A 27,752-nucleotide genomic window follows, 5' to 3' on the forward strand; every position below is an offset into this window, starting at 1 on the left:
AATCTCTACCCTGGAAGATTGTGAATGATAGATCACGAAGTATTTAAAGATACATTTTTGAAAGATCAAGGAATTGAGGGCCATTGGGAACTGGCACACAAGAGATGTCAGACAGTTCAGCCATGATGAATAGTGGGCAGGCTTATGGACAAGGACACCTTCTCCTGCTACTATTTCCTGATGATCTTGTAACACAAAGAGAGCAACAGATACAGTTGGCATAGTTAAATCCTTTTCTAACATACTGCAACCATGAACTCTTTCCTTGCAAGGTCTTTTATTTATAATTTAAACAAGTGTCAAGAAAAAAAAAGACAAAGTTATGCATGCTCTTTGCAGATCAGGCAACATCTATGGAATGAGAAAAAGTTAACGCTTCACGTCAACAATCTTTCTTCAGAATTAGGGAAAGTGAGAAATCACATTATTCCAAATTACAGGGAAGGGAAGGGATAGAAAAACAAAGGGTAGACAGGGTAGAGGCCAGGAGAGGCTAAATGACAAAAGCTGATACCACCAGTCAAGTTAGACTTCAGATATTCATACTGCTGAAGAAATATTAAATTCAAAAAGGAAACTGTCTTCCCCCACTTTACCAATGCTCCCTGAGCTGCTAACCATTTCCAAGATCTTTGTTTTATTTCAGATTTCCAACAACAGTATGTTTTTTTTAACTTTTCAATTTTCTTTTATGTCATTAGGATGTATTTTGTCCACCCGAGGTTTGGAAAACCTCCCCTTTAATTCGGAATCCTTAATCTAATTTTAGTAAATCAGGCAGATAGGGGAGAAACAGGCCTTTTGTGCTCAAAGTATCCAAGGCCTGATCTGTCAAGCCTTGGGCCGTGTGCACAGAATTGCATCCGGGGCCACACCGAGAAAAGGTACAGGCCTTTAACAGTAACACGTCAACAACCTAGACAATTTCCAGTCCAATGAGAGTCCATTCAAACATGACTTTCACTCAACTAAATAAGGAATTACCAACAAATCACCTGAAATGTTGACAATGCTGGAAAGATTCTCCCTCTGCCGGAATCAGAAATCCAAAACTGCTTCAGGAAGATTTGCACACTGTGTCTTCCTGCAACAGATGGAGAGATCACTTCCAATGCTCCCTTGTCCAACATTTCACCTCATCAACATGATGATTTGCATGCTTCAACAAATTAAATCCATGAGGAATAAGAACAAGATTAGGCCATTCATCCATGTAAGCCTACTCTGTTGAAAACTAAATGAAAATCAGGTTTAAATATTTCAAGTGGACAATTTTATTAATTAACCTTTATAACCTGTGTAAGAAAATAACTGCAGATGCTGGTACAAATCAAAGGTATTTATTTCACAAAATGCTGGACTAACTCAGCAGGTCAGGCAGCATCTCAGGAGAGAAGGAATGGGTGACGTTTCGGGTCGAGACCCTTCTTCAGACTGAATAACCTTTGTTTATAACCTAATTCTTAAGGTAAATTCAAGGCATATTCAAAAAGCTGAATTAAACCTTGCATACAACCTCACAAAATATGACCTGCATTCACCAGCTTCATCGCCAAAACATCATGTTATGGAGAAATTAAATCTCATTACTTTAACCTGATTAACGAAGATCTAATTACCAAAAACCAATTCAAATTTCCGTAAGAATGGCTGCATTACAATAGAGAAAAGATTTAACTCCACGTTATTTGGAGGACAAAGGGGCCAGATCTTGTTACTATGGGCCAAACAGCTTGCAGTCAGCCATGCTCAAAATCACCTGGTCCCTCACACTGGCCCTGTGATCCTGGACTTCCAGCAGCAAAGCCTGAGTGGCAGCAAGGTCTCAAATAGGCCACTGGAGGATTTTGCTCCCCGCATCCACAAATTCCCCTGAAAACTCAATAACTGGAACAGCCTTAGAAAATGAATCTTTGATAGCCCTAAAAGAATCAAAGCTCCTAAAAATGAAATTAAAACTAAAAAATAAAATCAGCTCGAAACACTCTATACAGTTCAACTATCAAATGCAGAAAATGAAACAAATAATTCAAATACAATCCTCGTCCTTTTCCTACAGAGTCCTACAACTGCCATGAATGATTATGATTATGATTATGATGAATCATAGCTGGATGGAACCCTCCCGCTGGACTCAATGGTTTGACAAATCTTGCCTATTTCTTTGTGTTTGAAGATGTATTTACACAAGTCCCAAATGGCAACATTTAAATGGGTAAAGTCCAATGGTTTCGTCTGGCAAGTACCAGAAAAACTCTGGGCCAAAAAGGTGAGGCCGTATTTGGAGTATTGTGCGTATCATATCTGGTGAGGCCACATGTGGAGTATTGTGTTCAGGTTTGGTCACCCTGCTCTTGGAAGTATATTATTAAGCTGAAAAGATTCACGAGGATGTTGCCAGGACACGAGCTATAGGGAGAGGCTCTGTAGTGAATACTATGCAGTACAGCATAGGAACTGGCCGCTCAACCCATATTGCCTGTGCTGAACATCTGTCTGTATATGATCTATATCCCTCCACTCCCAGCATATCTGTGTGCTGTTAAACACCACTATCATATCTGCTTCCACCATCACTCCAGGCACCTGCCACACTCTGCAAAACTTGTCCTGCACATCTCCTTTAAACATTGCCCATATTACCAAAAAGCAATGCAGTCTAGTTTTTGATATTTCCACCCTGGAAAGGAGGGTCTGTGTCTACCCTATCTATGCCAATCATAATTTTATATACTTCTTTCAATACTGACAAGGCATGCCAACATTTTCTATATGTGGAACTTCACCTAGCAAAAACTGGTTCATAGCATTAGATTAAAAACCAAATTAAATTGTCACTTAGATATGAAGAACAAATTTATATTTATATAGTTGAAAAAACTTAAATTACATTAGTCAACATGACAGGAGCAATGAGCAAAAATGAATATTGAGGTGCTGAGGTTCTCCCATTTGGAACCATTATTCCAATATTGTGAATTTAATTTTTATAGTTAAAAGGAATAATTAATATCACAAAACAGATGGAAAAATATATCCTCCAAGAAGACCAGATTTCAGGTAGATCAATAATTTCACCAATAAAGATGTGTGTGCCAATCCCTAATTACTTCATGCAATTATTAAAACAGTGAACCATCGGGTTAAACGAGATTAGCTGCTGCCAAAATATTAAGCAACTCCTAACATAGGAGTACCAATGCAGTTACAAGTTTTAACTCGATGGGCCGAATGTCCTTATACTGCCTCTACGTCTTATGACCTTAACATGTATTTTGTCAATACTAAATTAATGATACATTTTCACTTCATTGTGAGGTTCTTTAAAACAAATTAAAGATCCAAAACGTAACACAGGAAAATAAACAATTCGAGCTTTATGCAACCACAACAGTCAAGTAAAGTTCTCTCTTACAAAACACCTCAAAGTAAACAAATGACTTAAACCTGTGTTGTCACATACATGGCCTACAGATAACCAGTAGATAGGCAACATATTTTCACCCAATTATTTGAATAACATGACTGCGGAAAATGAAACGCACTGGTTCATCAGACCCAAAAGTAGAACATTTGACTGGAGACCCAAAGTGAAATTATAGCTCATTACAACAATATTTGAACAAAAATTAATTTAATTCTGAAATGGAAGCAAGTGAGAAACAAACCATTTTTCATCGATGAACCAGCAAAACTTGAGTTATCAAACTGAAGTAGGATTCAAGTTTTGCTGATTCATCGATGAAAAATGGTTTGTTTCTCCCTTGCTTCCATTTCAGAATTAAATTATTTTTTGTTCAAATGCTTCCATTTGTCTTTTAGAGATTGTGTAACATCATAATTCACAAACAACAGTGAGTTTTATTAAAACTCCACGCAAAAGTGCGGCACGGTGGCGTAGCAGTAGAGCTACTGCCTTACAGCGCCAGCGCGGATGCTCGTCTGTACGGAGTTTGTACATTCTCCCCGTGACATGCAGGGGCTTTCTCCGAGATCTTTGGTTTCCTCCCACACTCCAAAGATGCACAGGTTTGCACGTTAATGGCTTGGTATTAATGTAAAATTGTCCCTCACGTGTGTGGGATGGCGTCAATGTGCGGGGATCGCTGGTTGTACGGACTCAGTGGGCCGAAGGGCCTGTTTCCGTGCTGTATCTCTAAACTAAATGAAAAGGATTTATTCCACCTACGGAAATAGCAAAACTTCGTTAATCTGGGACACTCAGTATTGGACAAGCAAATTTTCCAGATAATCAATGCTCCAATAAACTTTACATTCAGTTACAATGTTACGCCGCGGCTGGTAAAGCTGCTGCCTCAACGCCAGAGACCAGGTTTCGATCCTGACATCGGGTGTTGTGTGGAGTTTGCATGGTCTCCTACTGACCAGTTGGGATTTCTCCAGGTGATCCAGTTTCAATCCACATTCCAAAGACATGTGGGTTTATAGCTTAATTGGCCTCTGTAAATTGTCCCTAGTGTGCAGGGAATAGATGAGAAAATGGGACTGGGTGATAGATGGTTGACGTAGACTTGGTGGGCCAAAGGGCCCATTTCCCTGCTGTATCTCAAAACTAAATTGAAGAGAATAAACTTGGTTTGCTTAAAACAAAATTAAGGGGAGCATGAAACTGGCAAATCAGATTTCAGCATAATCAAGATAATATATTTACCAAATTTAGCAGAGGGGTTGATTCCCAACAAATATATTTTGTTATTGTCATTTTCCACTACACATAAAAACTGTGTACTACACATAATTGTCATTTTCCACTACACACAAAAATCTTTTAAAAGGCATCTTCATTTTGAAAAATTTGGGGAATAACTCAACACATTCTACCGCACAATTTATCTTATCCTGCCCTAACCTTAATACATTTCAATACAACTCACAGCATTAGTCACTTCTGAAAATGTGAAAGCAATGATTTCCCACATTTCTCCACATTAGGTTTCTCAAACCTTCCCAATCTGCACGTTGACTTTCCATTTTCCCCTCCACTCAGTTCCGTAGACAATGTTCCACCATTCAGTAACTATGCTTTTTGCATTCTCCCCATCGGCCTTCACACAATTAGATAGCAAAAATTTACCAAACACAAGTTTAAAATTAATAGACTTAATAATTTCCAAATTTCTGCTACTCTGCATGCAGAAGTCCTGAATTTCACTCCTGAAAGTCAACTCTGTCAACTCTCTGAACAATGAAAACAGCTTATCTACATATACTCTATCAGTTTCTTTAAATATCATGAAAAGTTTAATCACTACCCCTTGGGCTTCAAAAACAAGGGGACACAAGGTCAATATATCCTTTGTAACAAAGTGCCCACAATTGCATGCTGTTCTCCAGGTGTGATTCAAATCACCTATTGGGTACGTTGGTATTTATTCACAAAATGCTGGAGTAACTCAGCAGGTCAGGCAGCATCTCAGGAGAGAAGGAATGGGTGACGTTTCGGGTCGAGACCCTTCTTCAGACTGATGTCAGGGGGGCGGGACAAAGGAAGGATATAGGTGGAGACAGGAAGATAGAGGGAGAACTGGGAAGGGGAGGGGAAGAGAGGGACAGAGGAACTATCTAAAGTTGGAGAAGTCAATGCAAGCTGCCTAAGCGAAATATGAGGTGCTGTTCCTCCAATTTCCGGTGGGCCTCACTATGGCACTGGAAGAGGCCCATGACAGAAAGGTCAGACTGAGAGTGGGAGGGGGAGTTGAAGTACTCAGCCATCGGGAGATCTGGTTGGTTAAGGCGGACTGAACGTAGGTGTTGAGCTAAACGAACGCCGAGCCTGCGTGTGGTTTCGCCGATGTAAAGAAGTTGACATCTAGAGCAGCGGATACAATAGATGAGGTTGGAGGAGGTGCAGGTGCTCCAACCACATCTATTGTATCCGCTGCTCTAGATCTAGTGAGGCCCACTGGAAATTGGAGGAACAGCACCTCATATTTCGCTTGAGAAGCTTGCAGCAGAGCGGTATGAAAATTGACTTCTCCAACTTTAGATAGTTCCTCTGTCCCTCTCTTCCCCTCCCCCTTCCCAGTTCTCCCTCTATCTTCCTGTCTCCACCTATATCCTTCCTTTGTCCCGCCCCCCCCTGACATTAGTCTGAAGGGTCTCGACCCGAAATGTCACCCATTCCTTCTCTCCTGAGATGCTGCCTGACCTGCTGAGTTACTCCAGCATTTTGTGAATAAATACCTTCGATTTGTACCAGTATCTGCAGTTATTTTCTTACACTATTGGGTACGTTGAGTAAGCTCTGCCCACTTGTACTCTAGTTTTCAATATACATGAGACCTTTGTGGTTTTAATATTACAGTTGTTAGCTATCTTTATCAATTGAGCTTTCAGATGTATATAAAGAAAAATAATATTGCTTTGTAAACAATTTCACCCATTCCAAAAAATCACACGGGAACTTTTACCATTCCATAAAAATGAACAGGCGGAAAATCCATAATTTCAGTCATAAACAAGCTTAAATCAGTCAGAGGGTGGTGAATCTGTGGAGTTCATTGTCACAGATGGCTGTGGAGGCCAAGTCACTGGATATTTAAGGCAGAGATTGACAGATCCTTGATTAGTGAGGGTGTCAGGTGTTACGTGGCAAAGGCAAGAGAATGGGGTTAAGAGGGAAAGATAGATCAGTCATGATTGAATAGCGGAGTGAATTTAATGGGCCAAACGGCCTAATTCTGCTCCTAGAACTCACAAGATTCCTTGACTTTTCTCAGAATTGGCATTAAGAATACTAGTAGGAAAAAAAACCTGCAGATGTTGGTTTAAATCGAAGGTAGACACAAAATGCCGGAGTAACTCAGCGGGTCAGGCAGCATCTTGGGAGAAAAGGAATGGGTGACGTTTCGGGTCGAGACCCTTAAAAATACTACTTGGCCAAGAAACCATTTACCTTCTGACAAATAACATTAATTTATGAACTCTTAAATACATTACATATTCAAAGCTTGCTTTCTTACTTCTCATCCGCAGTTTACCTGCTAAGTTACATGATTAATTATGTCTCGTGTGCACTTCACTTACAATAGACAATAGGTGCAGGAGTAGGCCATTCGGCCCTTCGAGCCAGCACCACCATTCAATGTGATCATTCTCAATCAGTACCCCATTCCTGCCTTCTCCCCTTACATCCTCAAGAGCTCTATCAAGCTCCCTCTTGGTAGCTAAATATCAATGCCATTGAGGATGTATTTTAATTTCAACCAGTAAAATAAATTGCCTGGAAGAACTACAAACCTCATGGATTTGATTTCTATCTGCACACAGAAATGCCATTGCATGCAAACAGGCAGATTTTACCCAAGATAATGACATTTTTCATCATCCAGGCTCGGCATTCCACATTAAAATATTCTTTAACAATTACAATATGTCTACATTTAATGTTTTTCTTGCAACAGCGGATCTGAAAAAGACTAGTAAACCTGAAAAAGTGAATGCCACATTATATTCATGCCAAAATATGTATTCTGGAAAGATGAAAAGTCATATGTTACATAGACATGCAGTTTAGTTTACATAACATTACAGCTTCTGTAAACATCAGCTTTAAAAAGCATTGCAAGTTTCAGATGTTTTCCAAAATTTGTTTGCCAATTCTACATGCCAGTGTTTTGTATCTAGCTTTTATGCAGAAACTAAATTTTAACCCAATATTATCACAACATTTGAGCTTCCCAGTATTTTCAGATACAGCGTACGCAAGAAAAATAAAATAGTCTGACACACACACACATTAGCTTCATTAGTGCCAGGGTTCCCAAAAGGTAGGTTATTATGCAAATCCTTCAGATGTGGGTGCGTAGCATTTCCCTTATTAGGACTGACTTGACACTACAGTTCAAATCTCAACATGCATTCAAATACATTATACTTTAAAAGACGACAGTGTCAAAACAGAGTATTCCCTTGTCAAGAATCAAGAGTGTTTAATCATCATATGACTGGGACCAGAACAATGAAATTCTTACTTGCTACAGCTTGATTGGCACTTTAAACAGAAGAACAGAATGAATAAATATACAATAAATTATCAATTACTCTGGGTACACTAGATATCCAGAACATGATAGTGCAAGCCCAAATATATAGTGCAACCTCGGTAGTGCAAAGTCCATAGACATTTGGTGCCGAGGTAAGATTGTGCTTAGAGTTGTGTAGGGTAGTTCAAGAGCCTGATGGCTTGATAAGAAGCCTTTCTTGAACTTGGAAATAATCGTTCGCGGCCTCCTGTACATTCTTCCTGACGGTAGCATCAAGGTAAAATGTGGCAGGGTGGTGTGGGTTTTTGATATACGCTGCCTTCTTGAGGCAGCGTTTCCAGTAGATCCCTTCGATGTTAGAGCTCAGTACTCATAGACCAGCCAATGACCACCACTTTCTGCAGTTTCTTTCATACTTGAGCTTTCAAATGACCGAACCAGGTTGTGATGCAACCAATCAGTTCGCTCTCCGCCATTTACCAAGAGAGTATTTGGCGACATGCAACATCTGAGGAAGCAGAGGCATTTGTGAGCAAGGAGGTGGTGTCATTGCCAATTTGTACTGATCGAGGTCTGCTGAAGAAAAATTAGGATTCAGTTGCATAGGGAGGAGCAGAATTCCAGTTCTGAAAAGGATGATGGTGTTGAACACAACGCTGTAGTTGATGAACAAAGCCTGATATAGTGTTCTTGTTGTCCAAGTGGACCAGTGCAAAATGGAGAGCTAGTGAGATCACATCTGCTGTCGATCTATTGTGGCAGTAGGGAATTAAAGCAAATCCAGATAGTTAGTGAGGAAAGAGATTTATTTCATAAATAACTGTTCAAAGAAATTCATCCAACAGGCACCAGTGCCACCATTTAATAGTCGTTGAGGCATGTTACCTTGTTCTTCTTGGGTACTGGTATGATGGATGCGGACCATAGACCGTAGCAGGGAGGGGTTGAAGATGTTTATGTTGGTCCACACAGGTTGTAGACGTGACCCGTTGGACCAATAGGGCCATATGCTTTCCGAAGGTTCACCCTCATGAAGGATCTTCTGATGTCAGCCTTGGGGACTGAGATCAGTGTCATTGGGGATATGGGAGCTTGTGAGGGTACATTGCTGTTCTCTCTTTCAAAGAGAGCATAGAATGCATTGAGCTCATCCAGAATGCATTGCAGCCATTTAAGCTACTCGATTTCATCTTGTAGAAAGTGATGGCGTGCAAGCCCTGCCACAGATGCCACGTGTCTGTCTGACAGAAGAAATATTTACTACTCCAATATCAAGACGATTAGATTGATAGCCCAGACAACAAGAATACAAATGTTTTGTCATTGACAATAGATGTCCTGTGCTCATGCACTTCAGAATCCGAACCGCACTGGTCAACCAAGTTTTATAATTTACATATTTGTATTCTCACCAAGAGCTCTGAGCAAGAAGCCCAAAGATATGCCACACAGATGTTGATATATCATTTCAGTGAAAAGTTGTATTACATTCAGCAGTTTCATAAGAAATTGATTTAAATTAACAGTGGCCAGCAAATGGTGCAACTCCAGTAGACTGTGATGTGCCATCTGCTTGACATTTCTTTTTGAAAATGTCAAATTTAGAATATCTGTTTTTAAAACTTCATTGGCAAATTATTTTTGGAATTTGGGTCCTAAGTCACCATATTCAGTCAACTGAAAAATATCAAAAACTGCTCACATTAGGGCTTTCAGCTAATACATCAAACAGCTAGCTAACCATCTCAAGATTAATTTCATCACAGCACAGAAATAGACCACCAAAGATAAGAAATAGGGTATCTACTGAAAATGTCAAACTAATTGATGATTTGATCAAACAATTTTCTACATTTTCAGCTTCTTAGTTCATCCTCATCCCCAGATCAGTTAGATTATTAAAAATCTAAGATTGGTGTTTGAAATGTTTCCAAATATGCAGAGAAATATGACAGAACAATGTTTTAAGCAGAAAATTAATGGATCATTACAAACCAATGGAACACAAAAAACAACAAACCACACGATAAATAATTTTGGGGCACAGAACATACTCTACAATCAATTCCCATAAAAGGTAGAAACACTTATTTTGCTTGTAAACATTTATACAGCAATTAACCTATACCAGTATCATGTTGGCATGAATCTCAAACATATACACTGCCCAAAGGACCAACCACATTGATGCGACAGCCAAGGAGGCACACCAATGCCTCCACTGCCCTTGGAGACTGAGGAAACTCAGTATGTCTCCAATGATAAATTTCTACAGATGCACACAGAAAGCATCCGTTTTGTTGGAGAACAGCTCTGCCCATGACAGCAAGATACAGCAGAGATTAGCAGATGCACTATCCATGGACTTCCCACCATTGACTCCATCTATACTTCACACTGCTTCAGAAAAGCAAACAATATAACCAAAGATTTGTCCCATCCCAGTCATTCTTTCTTCTCCCTGCTCCATTCTGGCAGATGGTACAGAAGCTTGAAAGCACACACCACCAGACTGAGAAACAGCTTCTTTCCCTCAGTTATTAGGCTTCTGAACAGTCCTTCCATAAGCTCGGGGACTGTCAGATTCACCTCTACCCAATTGTGGAATTAGACTTTGTCTATGGAATTGGTTAAATAATCAAAAAATTGTTTTTTCCATGTTTCACCTAACCTAATTCTGAATTACTAAAAATTGTGATCATAATTATTAATACAATGCCTTCGGTATGACATAAAACAATTCAAGCAATTGGAAGTCAATGGTCAAAGTAGTTAAAGACTTTACCTAACAAGGACAAGTTCTGTCGGCTGCCCGTTACACTACGCTTCACGTTAACCTGCATACTCTGTTCATAAACAATAGAATTCTCACATATCAATATCAAACAGATCTCACCCAAATGTTAATTCCCAAAACTTGGCAGAAATGTATATATTAAACATATGTGCAGCGGTAGAGTTGCTGCTTTACAGCGAATGCAGCGCCGGAGACTCAGGTTCGATCCTGACTACGGGTGCTGCACTGTAAGGAGTTTGTACGTTCTCCCCGTGACCTGCGTGGGTTTTCTCCGAGATCTTCGGTTTCCTCCTACACTCCAAAGACGTACAGGTATGTAGGTTAATTGGCTGGGTAAATGTAAAAATTGTCCCTAGTGGGTGTAGGATAGTGTTAATGTACGGGGATCGTTGGGCGGCACGGACTTGGTGGGCCGAAAAGGCCTGTTTCCGGCTGTATATATATGATATGATATGATACAAGAAAGGGGGCGTGGCTGTGTTCTGCAGCTGCGGCTCACCGGCAGTCTCTGTTTTTTTTTTGTTTTTTTGTCATTGTCGTTGTTAAATGTACGTTTTGTTTTATTTTTAATTCTGTGTATGTAGGGGGGTGGTGGGAGGGTTGGGGGAAACCTTTTTTTTCTAATCTCCTCCTCAACGGAGATGCGACCTTTACCGTGTCGTATCTCCGTTCGCGCTAGGGCCTAACATCGTGGAGTCGGCGGCCTCCAGCTGGGATCGACCTCAAAGACTCCGGTCGCAGGGCCTGGACTTACCATCTCGGAGGCTTCGGCCGTGGGCCCTGCAGACCGCAACATCGGGAATTCGCAGGTCCCTGGCTGGTGACCGGCTTTTGGGAGCTCCAGCCGTAGCAGCTTCGACCCTGCTCGGCTCGGCCCTGGGACTTTCCATCGCCCGGTGGGGGCTCAGGACTTTCATCGGCCTGCTCGGCTCGGCCCTGGGACTTTCCATCGCCCGGTGGGGGCTTCAAAAAGTTGAGAGCCTCGATCACCTCGTGGCACCACGGGAGAAGAATGAGGAGGAGATAAGACTTTGCCTTCCATCACAGTGAGGGTATGCCTAGAGCAATCACTGTGATGGCTGTTTTGTGTAAAAAATTATATCTGTGTGTCTTGTGCTTTTTAATGTCTACTGCCGGACCCTGACGTGAGAGGACGCTGGCGTTGAGTATTCGCCGCTTTTCCGTCAGGATAGTTTGTCTGTTTGTTTCTATGTTAATTGTTTTTGTAAAGCGCTTTGAGCATGTGATAAGGCGCTATATAAAATAAATGGATTATTATTATTATTATTATATGTCCATGTTAATACTTAAAGAGATGGCAAGTGAATGTATAGGAAGGAACAGCAGATGCTGGTTTACACTGAAGAAAGACACAAAATGCTGGAATAGGCAGCATCTCTGGAGAGCTCAGCGGAATAGGCAGCATCTCTGGAGAGAAATGGGCGATGTTTTGGGTTGAGACCCTTCTTCAGATGATAGATGGATACAGTGAGGAGTGTTCGGATTGGCAGATGGGTGGGCAACAGCACAGAAGCCAGAGACCTGGGTTCAATCCTGACTGCAGATGCTGTCTGCACAGAGTTTGTACGTTCTCGCTATGATCGCATCGGTTTTCTCTGGGTGTTCCGATTTCCTCCCACATTCCAGAGACGTACATGACAAGGGTGAGAGAGCACGCGCACGCAAGAGATGTAATGTTATGTTGAAAACTTTATGGCAAAGCTGCAGAAACAGGGGCTTGCACTTCAACACCTTCAAAAAAAAAACTCAAATTCATTTGTTGAGAGATTTTCTCAAAGTAGAACATCTGACTACAATTTGATACATCATGGGTTCAATCACTAAAGAAAATGTATGATGAAAATGAGCTCTGGAGTTAATAACTCCTGGATGTGAAATATCTGCCAAAAGGTGCAGAAAATTGTTTCAGTTTCAATTTCCTAAGACTCTCAGATTTCCTTTCAACATAAAGACGGACACATCTTGCAACAGAAGAAAACAGATAATCCCGGTCGGTCATCTCTTTCCAACCGTGGTGCACAAATCCAGCCTGTGGGATGTACATGGCCTGCCATGCTGCGTCTTCCCCCCTGTATTTACCCTGACTGAAATGATAGGACAGTTAGCTTTCCAGCTGCCAAAATATTCAACTGCAATGGCTCATATATTATTTTATAATAGCATTTAAAAACATGACTGTTAAAAAATAACTTTATAATGTTGCCAAGGAGAATAGCATTACAATGCCTTACATTGATAGGCAAATATGGTAGAATGAGTAAATGCAAGTAAAGTTTCTGCAGTGTAGAGATTACCAGAAGTAACCACAAGTTCTCCTAAAGGCAGGAGGCAAAATAAATTGAGAATTAATAATTTGATTGACATCCCAAAAAAAATAATGTCCATTTTCACAGCAGAAGATGCAAGGAATATACCAGAAATGATCAATAATCAAAATAGACAGTAGGAGGGGAAATTAGAAGCTGATAAATGCCCTAAACAGACAAAATGCTGGAGTAACTGAGCAGGCCAGGCAGCATCTCTGGATAGAAGGAATGGGTGAAGTTTCCGGTCGAGACCCCTAGATCATGGCCAGCACTCCTCAACCATCCTCTTCAATTGCCTACAAAACTGTTCCTAGAATCAGAATGGATTCTGTACAACCAGAGGCACAATGGACATAATCAGCCACATATTAACTTCAAGAGAAATGCCAGAAACAGCAACCACTATTATTCAAGGTGTTTTTTAACCTCACTTTGTCCGAGTCTATCAGACGAATTGTCCAGCATCCCTCTCAAATTTGGCTGCCCAATTAAATTTGTCAATGTTACATCTGCTACATGATAGCATGCAAACTGTAATCCGAGTCAGTTGGCACATGGGAGATCTAATCTGAGTGCAAACAATGCCATGTCAACCCTTAAAAGTTCACGTTAAAAAGGTTCCTTTTTCAGTGGAAAAAATCTGTAAGATAGGTGGGAAACCATTCAACTGAGTGTTTTCCATTCCACAACCAAGGTCACCCCATCTTTAATTAGTCACTTAGCTTTAGCACACTGATGATGGATGCGTATGCTCACATTTAAAAGCTGAACTCCAAGTCGTCATTGATTTAATCATTGAAGTCAAGAGAAAATGAGTTTTATACTTGACAAAAGGGTCCTCTCCCAATCTGACCGCACTGTATAACAAACCTGCCAACAACAAGGTCATAAGTGATAGGAGTACAATTAGGCCATTCGGCCCATCAAGTCTACTCTGCCATTCAATCATGGCTGATCTATCTCTCCCTCCTAACCCCATTCTCCTGCCTTCGCTTAATCTCTGACACTGTACTAATCAAAAATCTATCTCTGCCTTAAAAATATCCACTGACTTGGCCTTTACAGCCTACTGTGGCAAAGAATTCCACAGATTCACCACCCTCTGACTAAAGAAATTTATCGTCTTCTGGAAAAAAAGGTCCTTTAATTCTGAGGCTATGACCTCTAGACCGGACTCTCTCCCACTAGTTGAAACATCCTCTCCGCATCCACTGTATCCATGCCTTTCACTATTCTGTATGTTTCAATGAGGTCCCCAAATATCTTCTAAACTCCAGTGAGTACAGGCCCAGTGCCGACAAACGCTTATCATAGGTTAACCTTTTCATTCCTGGGATCATTCTTGTAAATCTCCTCTGGACCATCTCCAGAGCCAGCACACCCTACCTCAGATATGGTGCCCAAAATCACTCACAATATTCCAAATGCAGCCTTATCAGCACTAAGTTATAGATCTTCAGCATTACATCCATGCTTTGTATACAAGCCCTCTTGAGATAAATGCTAATATTGAGTTTGCATTCTTTACTACCAATATGACTTGCAGATTAACTTTTTGGGAATCCTACACCAGTCCCTTTGCACCTCCGAATTCTGGATTCTCTCCCCATTTAGAAAATAGTCTACACCGTTATTCCTACTACCAAAATGCACGACTCCACACTTTGCTACACTATATTCCATCTGCCATTACTCTGCCCACTCTCCCAACCTGTCCAAGTCCTTCTGCAGTCCCTGCTTTCTCTATACTACCTGCCCTGCCTCCTATTTTCATATCATCCGCAAACCTGGCCACAAAGCCTTCAATCCCCTCGTCCAAATCATTAATATACAAAGTGAAGAGTGGCGCCCCCAGCACCAACCCCTGGGGAACTCTGCTAGTCACTGTCAGCCAACCAGAAAAAGCCCCCTTTATTGCCACACAAGGTCTGTGGAAAACATGCATCATTACACTTGAGAATTACACCCTCAATACTGGCAAATATTGATGAAATTCAACGTCACTGTGTACATAAATGAGGGAAAAGATGTTCTGAAGATGAAGAACTCAATCACAATGTAAAACTTGGTCTAGTAATCCCTGCCTTTCTATCAACAACTAGGAAGCAGTCCCGAGCTACTATCCTCAATGGGAGACCCTCGAACTATCTTTAATCGGACTTTATCTCGCACTAAACGTTATTCCCTTAATCGTGTATCTGTACACTGTGGATGGCTTGATTATAATCATGTATTGTCTTTCCGCTGACTGATTAGCATGCAAGAAAAGCTTTTTTTCTGTACATTGGTACAAGTGACAATAAACTAAACACACTGTTGCAATGAAGGATACATGGTAGTCCATTAGCACTAGTGGCATGGGTTTCTAATGTGTGTGTAACTACGTACAGTGAGTTGAAGTGAGTACGTTATTATGTGTAGTGATTCCTACCGAGTATGCTCGTACATGCATGATAATGACCAGATTAACTACCTTAGTAATGCAGTGTGAGAGATAACGATCTGGCAGAGCATGGCACCAACTCCTTTGTTCTTCTTGTAATTATGTATTGTCTTTCCGCTGACTGGTTAGCACATAGCAAAAAGCATTTCACTGTTCATTGGTACACGTGACAATAAACTAAACAAACTAAGGATACAGGAATTAGGCAGGAAAACAAATTTGCCAGCATGACAGAGCATGATTAGTGACTTCCACCTACTTCAATATTCTTTTTTTCTAGCAACTGGTATAAATTATAAAACATAACTACAGTTTAGTCAGTGATACTTTGATCACATTCATCTGAACACCAACGTTGGACCTATCCACTAGTTCCGTAGCAAGTAAGGTTAGCCAGATTGTTACAAGCCCCCAAACAGTATTCTTTAAACCAACAAAATAGCTAAACGCCATTGCACCAAGATCCAAACATCAAAAATGAGGTGCAACATTAATTGCTGTAATAAACAACATAATGAAGCCAGATAAAAAGGAACTGAAGTGAAGTGGATAATATAATACACCTTGATATCTGCAGAAGATTGTGCTATAAATCAGAGGGTATGAGGAATGGCTGAGAATGATGCTGTCGGCAATTTATCGTCTTGAAAAGCAAGGGATTACACACATATATCTTCATAAATCATATCTGAAGCTTTAAATTATGTCACAATAACATAGGATGGTCCAGACCAACTACTGCAAAGTACTCAGTCTGTACAGGAGCGCTGAGTTCTAAGTGAGAGACTGCAACCCAATCTCCCTACAAGAAAACAACTAGATGTGGTAGAATGCTGAGGACGCTCAGCAAATTAGGTCGCATCCATGAGGAAACAGTTAACATTTTTTGGTCAATGACCCCTGCATCAGGACTGAGTTTCCCATGAATGTCACCTGATCCATTGAAAATCCCAGAACTTTATTTTTATTTCTGATTTCCAATACATATTGGCTGCCTAAGCTACCTGTCGGGTTCAGGGGCAGTGGATATATTCTGGTAAAAAGCATGCCGATTCATGTCAAATCTGCAGCCTGGCACAATACTTATCTAAACCAGGATGAGTTACTTATTATTCAAACTGTATGATTGAGAATGAGTATTATTTACAGCGATAGTCAGATCAGGCAAGGGAAAAATAAAAATAAACACAGCTTTTATGGCATTTCGTTTAAATTTAAAGCAAACGTTTGCATCAGATTTTCCAAAGTAAAAATGCCATTTAAGGAAGCAATCCAACTCGTTGAGTAAGCTGGTCACTGATATCACACTTGAAGCCATAAGAAAATGTAAGACTCAATGGGGATGCATTGGTCACAGCAGTAGATAATTACTGGTTTAGACTTAATTCTTAGCAGACCGAGTGAAAAGTCAGGTATCAGACCATAAAATGATATTAAACATGTGCCAGATTGTCTTCATGATGGTGAAACTGGACTCACAATTTCATGCCATGTCAAAAAACTCGACAATTGTCCACTGTGCTATTTTACACACAAGTGACAAGCTCAACCAACTACAAAATGTCAAAATGTGGACAAACAGCAAAAACTATGAAAAGGGCACAACTTGACGTATGGACAGATGGCAACACCTCAGATTCAAGTTCTGTACAAGTTACAACAAGACAAACATTTGTACACTGAACAAGTCATGCACAGAAAATGCATCAAAATGCAATATAGTCACAAACGACATACATACTTGCAGGAAAGCAATATATTTAACACTCACCAACTTAAAATAGTACACAATGAATAGAATGAAAGTAAACGGCTGACTTACAATCAAAACAAATTCTCAACACAAAAGTTTGGCTAATGTTTGATGATTTTGACAACAACCATGAGTCAATCATTCTAAAATAAACAACTTGCTAACTTCTCTTCATAATCTAAGAGGATTACAATGCAAAGTTACTTCTGAATATCAAAAGGAAACAGTAAAAAATTGTGAGAAGATCTTGTGCACATTCTAGGGCAGTAGAGAACAGACAAAAATATGCAACAAAATAATTTATTGGCAGCCAATTTGAAAGGGAGCATCTATCTCACTTTTAAAGTGTATTTTGGAAAGAAACTGCTTTATTTTGCTGCTATAGAAGGTAATTAGGTAACGGTTTATGGAAAATAAATTCTTCAGATCTTTGAAGATTCATACAGCTTGAATTTAAAAACGAAACAAGGCATTTAACTAAAAACAAAATCAAGTAGCTTTGTACTTTTGAGAGCAGCAAAGTCAGCTAATAATGTTTTGTTACAATTAACCTCTCAAATTACAACCATGATGAGAAATTAACAGGCCCACCTTGTAGCTGTAAAATGTTGAAGTTACTCGAGTAATCCCTTTAAGTAGGTTTTTAAATGCACTGCAAATCTTCTTCAGTCGGGGTCAACGATAACTTATTCCCACTCTGATTTTGTGTACTATGAGGTGGTTAATGAAGCTAATGTGAGAACTGAGGCTCTTCCACAGCTGTGGTTGACAGGGCAGGCAGGTGGGTATTTAAAAAGTAGTCCACTCAATCAGCTATTAACTAAATAGTGAGGAAATCTTGAGGGTCAGGTGAGAGAACTCATCTTCCCCTTTCACATTACCACAGCTTTGACCAGGTCAAGAGTCACGAGTGTTTAATTATCCTGTGTGCTGGCAACAGAACAATTAAGTTCTTACTTGCAGCAGCACATTTGTAAACACAATGTACACAGATGACAAACAAAATTCAATAATCGCTACAATACTAGTGCATAAAAAAAAAGTCCTACATCCAACCAGACAGCCCATGGAAGTTCATAGTTGAGGTTAGTGCTGTGTAGTGTTCAAGAGCCTGATGGTTTTTGGGAAGAAGCCATTTTTGAACGGGGTGGTTATGGTTGTCAAACTCCTACCTTCTTCCCGATGGTCGCAGCTAAATGAGCATGTGGCCATGGTAATGTGGGTTTTTGATGACATTGGCCTCCTTTTGGGAGGTTATCGCAACTTATAGATCCCTTACATAGTGGAGAGGTCAGTATCTGTGATGGATAGGGCAGTGTCAACCACTCTCTTTAATCTCCTTCGTACCTGGCCATACGAGTTGCAGAAAGGGGCTGTGATACAACCAGTCAATTTGCTCTCTATCATACACCGATGAAAGGTTAATAAACTATTTGTCGACATACTGAATCTCCTCAATCTTCTAAAGAAGTAGAAGCGTTGATGGACTTTCTTTGTGATTACATCGATATGCTGGGCCCAGTACAGATCTTTGGAGATGTGCACGCCCAGACACTTGAACCTGTTGACTCCCTCCACTGCCAATTTTGTGGATGCTCAGCTTTTCCCTACTAAAGTTCATTAGCACCTTAGTCTTGCTGACGTTGAGAGCAAGATAATCACTCTGGCACCATTCCATCAGATTTTCTATCTTCTTCCCATTCCCTAAATTAAGTGAATTTAAAGTAAATATGGAATTGTGCCTGGCTCTAGTCATGGATATGGAGTGAGTAGAAGAGACTACGCACACAGCCTTGAGGTGCTCCTGTGCTGACGCTTCTCAAGGGGGAAGTGTTTCCAATTCGCACTGATTGTGGTCTACCGATGAGAAGGTTGAGGATCCAGTTGCATAGGGATGAGCGGAGACCCAGTTCCCTGGGTCTGATAACAAACTTGGAGGGGTTTATGAATTGAATGCTGAGCTGTAGTCAATAAACAATGGGCTGACGTACATGTTCATATTGCCCAAGTGGTCCAGTGTAGAGTGAAGAGGCAGCGAGATCGCACTCCCTTTTATCTAATGTGGCAGTATAATTGTAGCGAGTCCAGGTCCTTGCTAAGGCAGATGTTGATACGCATCATAACCAACTCCTCAAAGCACTTCGTCACCATGGCCATTAGTGGCACCGGTCAAGTGATTGAGGCATGTAAAGTTCAGCACGTGAATAATAGGAAAATGCACCTTACACAAACAATCAGGCCACTGGACAGCAAAACGTTTCAGATGTGGATGCCACCACATCTATTGTACCATGGAGAAGCTGGATTCCCAAAAAAGGTACCTTGAATATTCACAACGCAGCAAATCCTTATAATGCATCCAAGAAACTTCAGGGGAAATCTTCCTACTTCTTTTTTTGCCAATTTTATATAACTGTGCCTCTAAGCTTTTCTTTGAAAGAAAATAGATAAATAAACATTTTAAAGATAAAATAGGAGCACATTGATGAAACTAATGGTTTTGCTTGCCATTGTGCCGAGAAGCCATTCAGTATACAAATCAATTTGAAATAACAGGATCTTACAACTAGATACTGTTCGCGTTAAAACTTCATCTAAGTGCAGAATAGGAGGGGAGAATCATTTCGCCCTCCGAGTCCATTCTGCCGTTCAATAAGATTATGGCCAATCTTCAATCTAAACACCGTTTACCCCCCTCCATCCTTATACCACGACTCCTCTAATATGTAAAAGTCCATCATTTCTTCTGGAGGCATATGCTGATATGTGCAAGGCAAGAGCATCAGGGTATTTGGAACTTTAGTTAAAGGATGACTGTGGAGTTAGAGCTTTCAAGCTAAATAGCATGGAAAAAGGTCCAACTCTTCCATGTTGACTCAATTGTCTAACTGGGCTATTCCCTCTTGACGGTGCCTGGCACTTATACTTTCAACCCTTTCCAACCAATGCACCCATATTAATGTCTTTTCAAATGTCATAATTTACAGGCTTTTACCACTTCCTTGGGCAGCTTGTTCCTTGCATGTACCACTGTGTGAAAGTTGCCCTTCAGCTTCACTTTAAATCTTTTCTCTCTCACTTTAAATCTATGCTCTCTAGCTTTAGACTCACCTACTATCCTGGGGAAAGAACTGGCTTTTCACTTTATCTATGCCCCTCATGATTTTATAAACCTCAATACAGTCATCCTACAGCACTCTACTTTCTACAGAAGAGATTCAATCTATCCAGCCTCTCCATACAACTTAAATCTTTAAGACCAGGTAACAAACTAATATTTTTTTTAAACACATCTTTTTTCAGTTTAATGACATTGTTCCTGCAGCAGGACAACCAGAACTGTACTCAATAACCTGACCACTGAAGGCAAGCAGGCCAAATGCCTTCCTCACCATCCCGACTACCTGTGTTCCCACTGTCACAGAACTAGTTTAGTTTATTGTCACGTGTACTGAGGTACAGAGAAAAGCTTTTTGTTGCGTGCTAACCAGTCAGCGGAAAGACTGGACATGATTACAATCGAGCCATCCAGTGTACAGATATACAGGATAAAGGGAATAACATTTAGCGCGAGACAAAGTCCAGTAAAGTCTGATTAAATATAGTCCAAGAGTCTCCATTGAGGTAGAAAGTGGCTCAGGACTGCTCTCTGGTTCAGTTGCCTGATAACAGCTGGGAAAAAACTTCCTGAATCTGGAGGTGTTCACACTTCTGTACCTTTTGCCTGACAGGAGAGGGGAGAAGAGGGATCAACCAGGGTGAGCTCATCCTTGATAATGCTGGTGGCCTAGCCGAGGCAACATGCAGTGTCGATGGAGCAATGGAAGGAAGGTTGGTTGGTGTGATGGTCTGGGCTGCGTCCACAATTCTCTGCAATTTCTTGCGGTCTTGGATGGAGCTGTTCTGAAATCATGCTGTGATGCATCCCAATATAACGCTTTCTACAGTGCATCTGTAGATCTCTTTGTCTACACACTCCTGAGCCCTAACTGTCCAAGTCCTGCTCTGGTCTGCCTTACCAAAATGCAACATCTCACACGTTTCTACATTAAACCTCATACACCATTCCTATGCACGTTGGCCCAGTCGATCTAGATAGCATTGTGCTTTAAAGTTGCTCCAGCACTTCATGTCTATCTTCTTGTACTTTAAATAACCTGCACTGTCCATTATACCACTAATTTTAGTCTCAGCCACAAACTTGCTAACCATGCTACCTACATTCACTTCACATCCAAATTGCTAATATGGGCATCAGTGGATCCATTACAGATCCTTGTGCATGCTGCTCATTACAGGCCTCCAGTCTGAAAAAAATAACCATTAGTACCCTGTCTCCTACGTTCAGGAGAATTTTTGGTACCAATGGTGTATCTAATCAACTAAAAAGATTTAAAGACCAAATGATGATGGGCAAAAACATTTAAGGAGTTTAAAAAAGACTTTGAGGCAATGTATAAATCACCATATTGTCATAAAAAGGTGGCAAATTTTTTAACTGACTTTCTGTGGGACATTTACTGTTAAATTAATACATGAATCACATCAAAAGAAATGTCATTTACTTGCTCGAACCTATTGTGCCATGCCACCAGGTTGGGATCACAGCATGCATGATCAACTCCATCTTTTTTCCAAGAGTCGACAGTGTTTAATTGTCACATGTACCGAAACAGAACGATGAAATTCGTACTTGCAGCAGCATAGCAGATCTGTAAACACAGTACTCAATAGGTGACATAATAAAAACAAAAAAAGTTCAATTAAAACTTAGTGCAAAACAAAACAAAAGCCTGAAGTCCCCAGTGGAACTAAGACAGCTTGTAGTTCAAGGTTTAGTTGGTAATTGTAGACTTTAACAGCCTGATAGTTGTTAGGAAAAGGCTGTTCCTGAAGCTGGAGATCGTGGTTTTCAGACTCCTATAGCATCTTCTTGTGGCAAGAGTGAAATGAGAGAGTGACCATGGCGTGTGGGTCCTTGATGATGCTGGCTGCCTTTTTTGAGGCAGCACCTCCTATAGATCCCTTCGATAATGGGGAAGGCCAGTACCCACACCCATGACTGACTGGGCAACATCCATCGCTTTTTGGAATATCCTTTATTCCTCCTATCTCTTAACACCTACAGTTTACAATCAATCTCAGATTACAGGCGATTTACCATCAGTCAACCTTTGCAGTAAAGTTCTACCACTCTCAATGGATAATTATGTTTGCTATCTTTATTCTTGGGATCTGGCTATGAATTTTAGATGTTTTACAAATCACCACTTTTCTTTCTAAACCTAGCACATTTCTAAAATTAATAAGGATCCATGAATCTAAACAAAGTCTATGGTGAAGTAGCAGAAATAAGCTGCTATCTTGCACAAATTCACAGCATTTGCCACTTTGTATAATCCACTGAATTTGTTAATGGTTTTGCTTGTTAATAAAAGCATGCATCATTGACATGATTATTTTGCCAGCCTAATGTACAAATCTAATTTTCCTGATAACTTGTCATCGTCAGAACATGTTCTGATTGGTTTGTATTGACTAAATAAGCAGGAGTTAATTATTTGAATTTACATCGTGAACAAAGCAAAATTCCGCCTGTGGTCCAAATTTCCGTCATACTTACCTAAAATTCACATTCTAATTATTACAGAATGCTAAAACATGAGTCACAAAGCTCACTGATTGAAATTCATTTCAGCGTGATGTTACCGAGTTAAAAGTTTCAACATATGTTTACATGGAAGTTGAGAAAGGCTAAATAATTCAATGGAGTAACTATATGAAATCTATGTAATGGCTTGAAGAAAATGAAAACCATCTATACTCATGCTAAATGACAGAAAGCACCATGGCAAAAAATATTTCTAGCTCTACTTACACCCTTTCACAAATAGATGAAGCTGGTATGTATTGTAATGCCATGCCATCTCCGATTACAACTGTTAAAACAGCTCAAATAAGAATAAAAAGTTGTTGCAATAAAAACAGTGAAATCACCTTTGTGTTTAAAAATGGTATGAACACAGTTGAAAAGTATGCAATTCAATGCATATGACTGTTTCAATTTTTAAAGTAAGCAAATCTGTGGTGCATTGGCATTGACAATAACATTACAGACAGATTCAAATAGTTGACCATTTGTCATCAGTATAGAATCAGAAAGCTTTCTTTTTTCCCCCAAACAAAATCAAAATAAAGTTTCCTTTTTGCTAACTTCAACTTTATGCTTTGAAAAATATCTATTTTACTACAAATTTTTCAGAAACTCTTACATCAATCTTTTACATATTGTTCAATCCAAACACTAAACCATATTATCTTACATGTTATGCCATCACATGAGCATTTTGGTCAAACTTGAAGCCAGTCCTTCAGTGCAGTACAATCCACCACTTAGTCATAGAAATCAAATATTACAGTTTGGACTGGCTGGGGTTCCTTCTGGAACCCCAGCCTTGAATTGAACTGCCCACATCAGAGTTCAATCCAGCCACTTCTGAAACTTGGGGCACTAGGCAGTTGATTTCTTGACACATGAACCATAGATCGCAAAGTAAAAATAATCTACTATAGTTTAAACACGGGATGCGAAATAACTTTAAAGAAGGGACAGATTTTATGATACTAGTTTGAGATGACATTTGTGTTCCACTCTGTAGAATGCTAGTAGACCACTATTGGTGAGGTAAAGATATGCAAACTTTCAACTAACATGAACCACTTTGAGACTTGCCGCACTGCAAGTCACAATTTCACTGTTTTTTCAAGTACTGAAATGGGCCACCAACAGATTAACAATAACTTTCCATTTTCTACAGCAATACTTTGCTACATTTTCTCCAGATTGCAAATAAAACTTGCTTGTCATGAACACAATTTTTTCATTTCAAGTTATTACCCCACATTTACAACTGTTTACTATCACCAAATACTTTTCCAGGTCCAACTATGAATAGAGGTATACTGCAAATATTCAACTACAGAAAACACTTAAAAAGTTCTCAACTGAAACTTCTTTCTTCTGTGACAACAGCCCCTCAAGCCTTACTCCACAAGTACAAGAAAACACATTCCACTCTCAGCTTGCTGGGAGCAATCTCTCCAAGGACAGGATTCCTGCTCAAACCTCAGCCCAGAGGTTTGTTCTAGGCTGACATTTTAATATAATACTGTGACACTGTTACATGATCAGAGCTACCACCTTTCCAATGAAATATTTACCAAGCAGTGTCAGCCCTCTCAACCCAACATAAACGAGCCAGTGGTAATAACTTAAGTACAGGGAGTTCTCTTAGCCAGGCCAGCATTTCTCTTTCAGATAATGTCACTTAATATAAACACAGGTTATTTACTTAATGCTGTTTGGTGGTGGTGGTGTTGAGTCGGCATTTGGTGTGAACAACTTGGTTTCCAAGATTTTGTACATTTTAACGATGATAGTGTTTAAAAATTAGCTGATTGGCATTGGATTATTTCAGTTCAATAATGCAGCTTTGGAGCCAGATAGAAATGTGTTTAATTACAAATATTCAACTTTCTATGCCAAATGATAATGAATCTGGATTTCTCAATCAATGCACTGTTGCATTAACTTCATTTTTTACAAGCCACTTATATAACAACATATGTTTTGGACAACATAATATGGTTGTTGGAAAGATTTAACTTTTATAAGATTATTAATTTAAGTGTCTACATTGATAGACTGAATTTCATGGTACAATTTCAATTTCACAACTCCACTAGAGGAAAACAAGAACAGATTCAAATAAACTAACAAATATTCTTTTGCACAAACACAGAATTTAAATTCCATAAAGTTATAGTATTTAACAACTCTGACAATTATAAACAATTATACAGATTTTACCTGTATAAAACATCAATTATATGTAAACTTATAACCGTGAAAGATAATCAAACTTGGTGCTGGAGGAAGTGACAACATACCAAAAACTGAGGAAAAAGAACAAGAAAGGAAGAAAATTGGTTCCAACAATGACAAACATAATCCTTGGCTATCTTTCCTGTTAAATCCTTTCAGTTAGGCCCTAACTGGATATTATTGCTTCCTTAAAAAAACTGGATAAATATACAATACTCCCCCAAAGCAATTTCCAACACCAAAGTTATCCGAATATAAATAACATTGTTTGAAAATACTCTAAAATTCAGCGCAGCAGTGTGTGACAGTAACTTTACCTGAAGCCCTGGCATTCAGAGAGCACGTTATGTGACAGCTCTCTCTCCCTGAAGAGTGTCCCACTCTCCTTTCACCACAATGTCATTAGAAACAGTGACACGCTATTCATCCCGCTCAATTCTGTTTATATGTAAGAAATATCCCGCTTCTTTTAATGTCCTCCTCCCAGGAAACTCGCGAAAATGCTGTTTTCACACACTGCCCGCCACCCAATGACTGCCCCACACGCTGCCCCCTTTACGCGAGCCCCAGGCTTCCCTGCGGCCTAGGCCAAGTGGAAACACACCCAGCCAGCCCCTCACACACTTCCCTCACCCGAAACCGGGCCAAATGCTTCATTTATATTGTAAAAACAATGCTCTGGGGGTGTTGTATTTGGGTTATATTTCCTAATTACCTGCCGTATATCCCCTCGGTGATCCTGTTCCGTTTTAACGGCCTCCTGATCTTGCTGCAATCAGCATTGCGCCTCTTCATTGTCCTTCGCTGCCTTTCCCTTCTTCAAAACTGTTTCCTCCCTTTTTTTTTTCAAATATAAAATTTCACACAAAAAAATGAGAAAAAAAAATTAATTCGAGGCAATTTGAAACCATGGAGATATTATTTTTTTTTCTCTCCTCTTCCCCCCTTCCTCCGTTTTTTTGTTCTTCTTCTTCTTTCAAACAAAGAATTAAATGAGATGAGAACGACCCCTCTGGGTTGACGCCAGTGTTTCCGCGCTGCCTTTGGGGCTCCAGGCTGGCCGAGGGGGCGGGACCTACGGTTGAGCCCGCCCACCAGCTGTGATTAGCAGTCCCGACAACCAATCACAGCGCCAGCGCCGTGATTGCCACCTCTCCGCACCTATCAACGGTCGCGGCCGCAGGCGCCCTTCATCCTGGATGACCCAATAGACGGAGGCGGAGGGCGGGCACTTTGGGACGTCAAGTTGGGCCGAGATATCACGCAGGCGTGTTGGCTGCATGAGGGGAGGGGAGGGGAGGGGAGGGGAGGGGAGGGGAGGGGAGGGGAGGGGAGGGGAGGGGAGGGGAGGGGAGGGGAGGGGAGGGGAGGGGAGGGGAGGGGAGGGGCAGAATTGGGCCATTCTGCCCAACGAGTCTACACCGCCATCCTACCATGGCTGATCACAAGTGATAGGAACAAAATTAGGCCATTCGGCCCATTGAGTCTACTCCGCCAATTAATCATGGCTGATGTGTACATGCTGGTTGAAACCGAAGATAGACACAAAAAGCTGGAGTAATTCAGCAGAACAGGCAGCATCTCTGGAGAGAAGGAATGGGTGGCGTTTCCGGTTGAGACCGTTCGAAGGGTCTCGACCCGAAATGTCACCCATTCTTTCTCTCAAAAGATGCTGCCTGTTCCGCTGAATTACACCAGCTTTTTGTGTCTATAATCATGGCTGATCATAAGGTCATAAGTGACAGCAGCAGAATTAGGCCATTCGGCCTATCAAGACAACTCCATAATTCAATCGTGGCTGATCTATCTTTCACTCTCAATCCCATTCTCCTGCTTTCACCCCATAACCCCTGACACCTGTGCTAATCAAGAATCTGTTCATCGCCGCCTTAAAAATATCCATCGACTTGACTTCCACATCCATCTGTGGTAGGGAGGGCCGCACAAGCTTAATAGCCATGAGTCGCCTTGGCAGTGGGCAATGGTCGATTCGAGTTTAATCCTGCTTGCTGTCAATGACCAGCGTGGAATGAATAATCAACAGGCAGAGATAGGAAGGGGGAATTTGAGGGAGCAAGGTTTGGTTAAGTCTTATTAGGAAGGTGCATTGACTTGGACACATGCATGGGTTTCCACGTACACAGGTCGTGCATTAAACCCTAGGCCAGGGTTTTGAGATTTTCTTTTGGAAATACGTGTCATTTTGAGCACCACTAACTTCTGTTCTCTCGCTGAGTAGGAATAACTTTACTGTGATAAAATTATAAATAATTTACCACTGACATATCACAACGCCATCAGATCCAAAAGTGGTTTCCTGACGTTGAACAAATATGCATGCAAGCCCCTTCGCTGAAAGAGCATTCAGCAATCTATTTCATTAAACAAACTGTTGTTACATAACTTAAGATATCGGGTAGTTTGGTTTGTCTTACATGACATCATTGCAGAGCTTGCAACATGCCCTTATTTCAAGGTGACGCCCATATTCCCAAAGTAACACCTCTGATTTTCAATGAGGAAATGCCCTTAGGGAGTTTT

At 40.5% G+C, this 27,752-nt stretch overlaps 1 protein-coding gene across 2 annotated transcripts in view; it reads right to left on the reverse strand.

The window, feature by feature from the left end:
- Nucleotides 1–26,253, reverse strand: part of maco1b (macoilin 1b) — a 79,186-nt gene extending 52,933 nt beyond the window's left edge. The window contains exon 1 of one of the 2 annotated variants that reach the window (XM_078423450.1): nucleotides 21,892–21,943. In XM_078423450.1, coding sequence (XP_078279576.1) covers nucleotides 21,892–21,941 — 50 coding nt within the window. In that variant the 5' untranslated portion in view covers nucleotides 21,942–21,943. Of the gene's footprint in view, nucleotides 1–21,891; nucleotides 21,944–25,926 lie in introns of those variants that run through there. The other variant, XM_078423449.1, reaches the window with a different exon arrangement.
- Nucleotides 26,254–27,752: the final 1,499 nt, after the last annotated feature.

This window comes from Rhinoraja longicauda, chromosome 27, assembly GCF_053455715.1.
Source record: "Rhinoraja longicauda isolate Sanriku21f chromosome 27, sRhiLon1.1, whole genome shotgun sequence".
Classification (NCBI taxonomy): domain Eukaryota; kingdom Metazoa; phylum Chordata; class Chondrichthyes; order Rajiformes; family Arhynchobatidae; genus Rhinoraja; species Rhinoraja longicauda.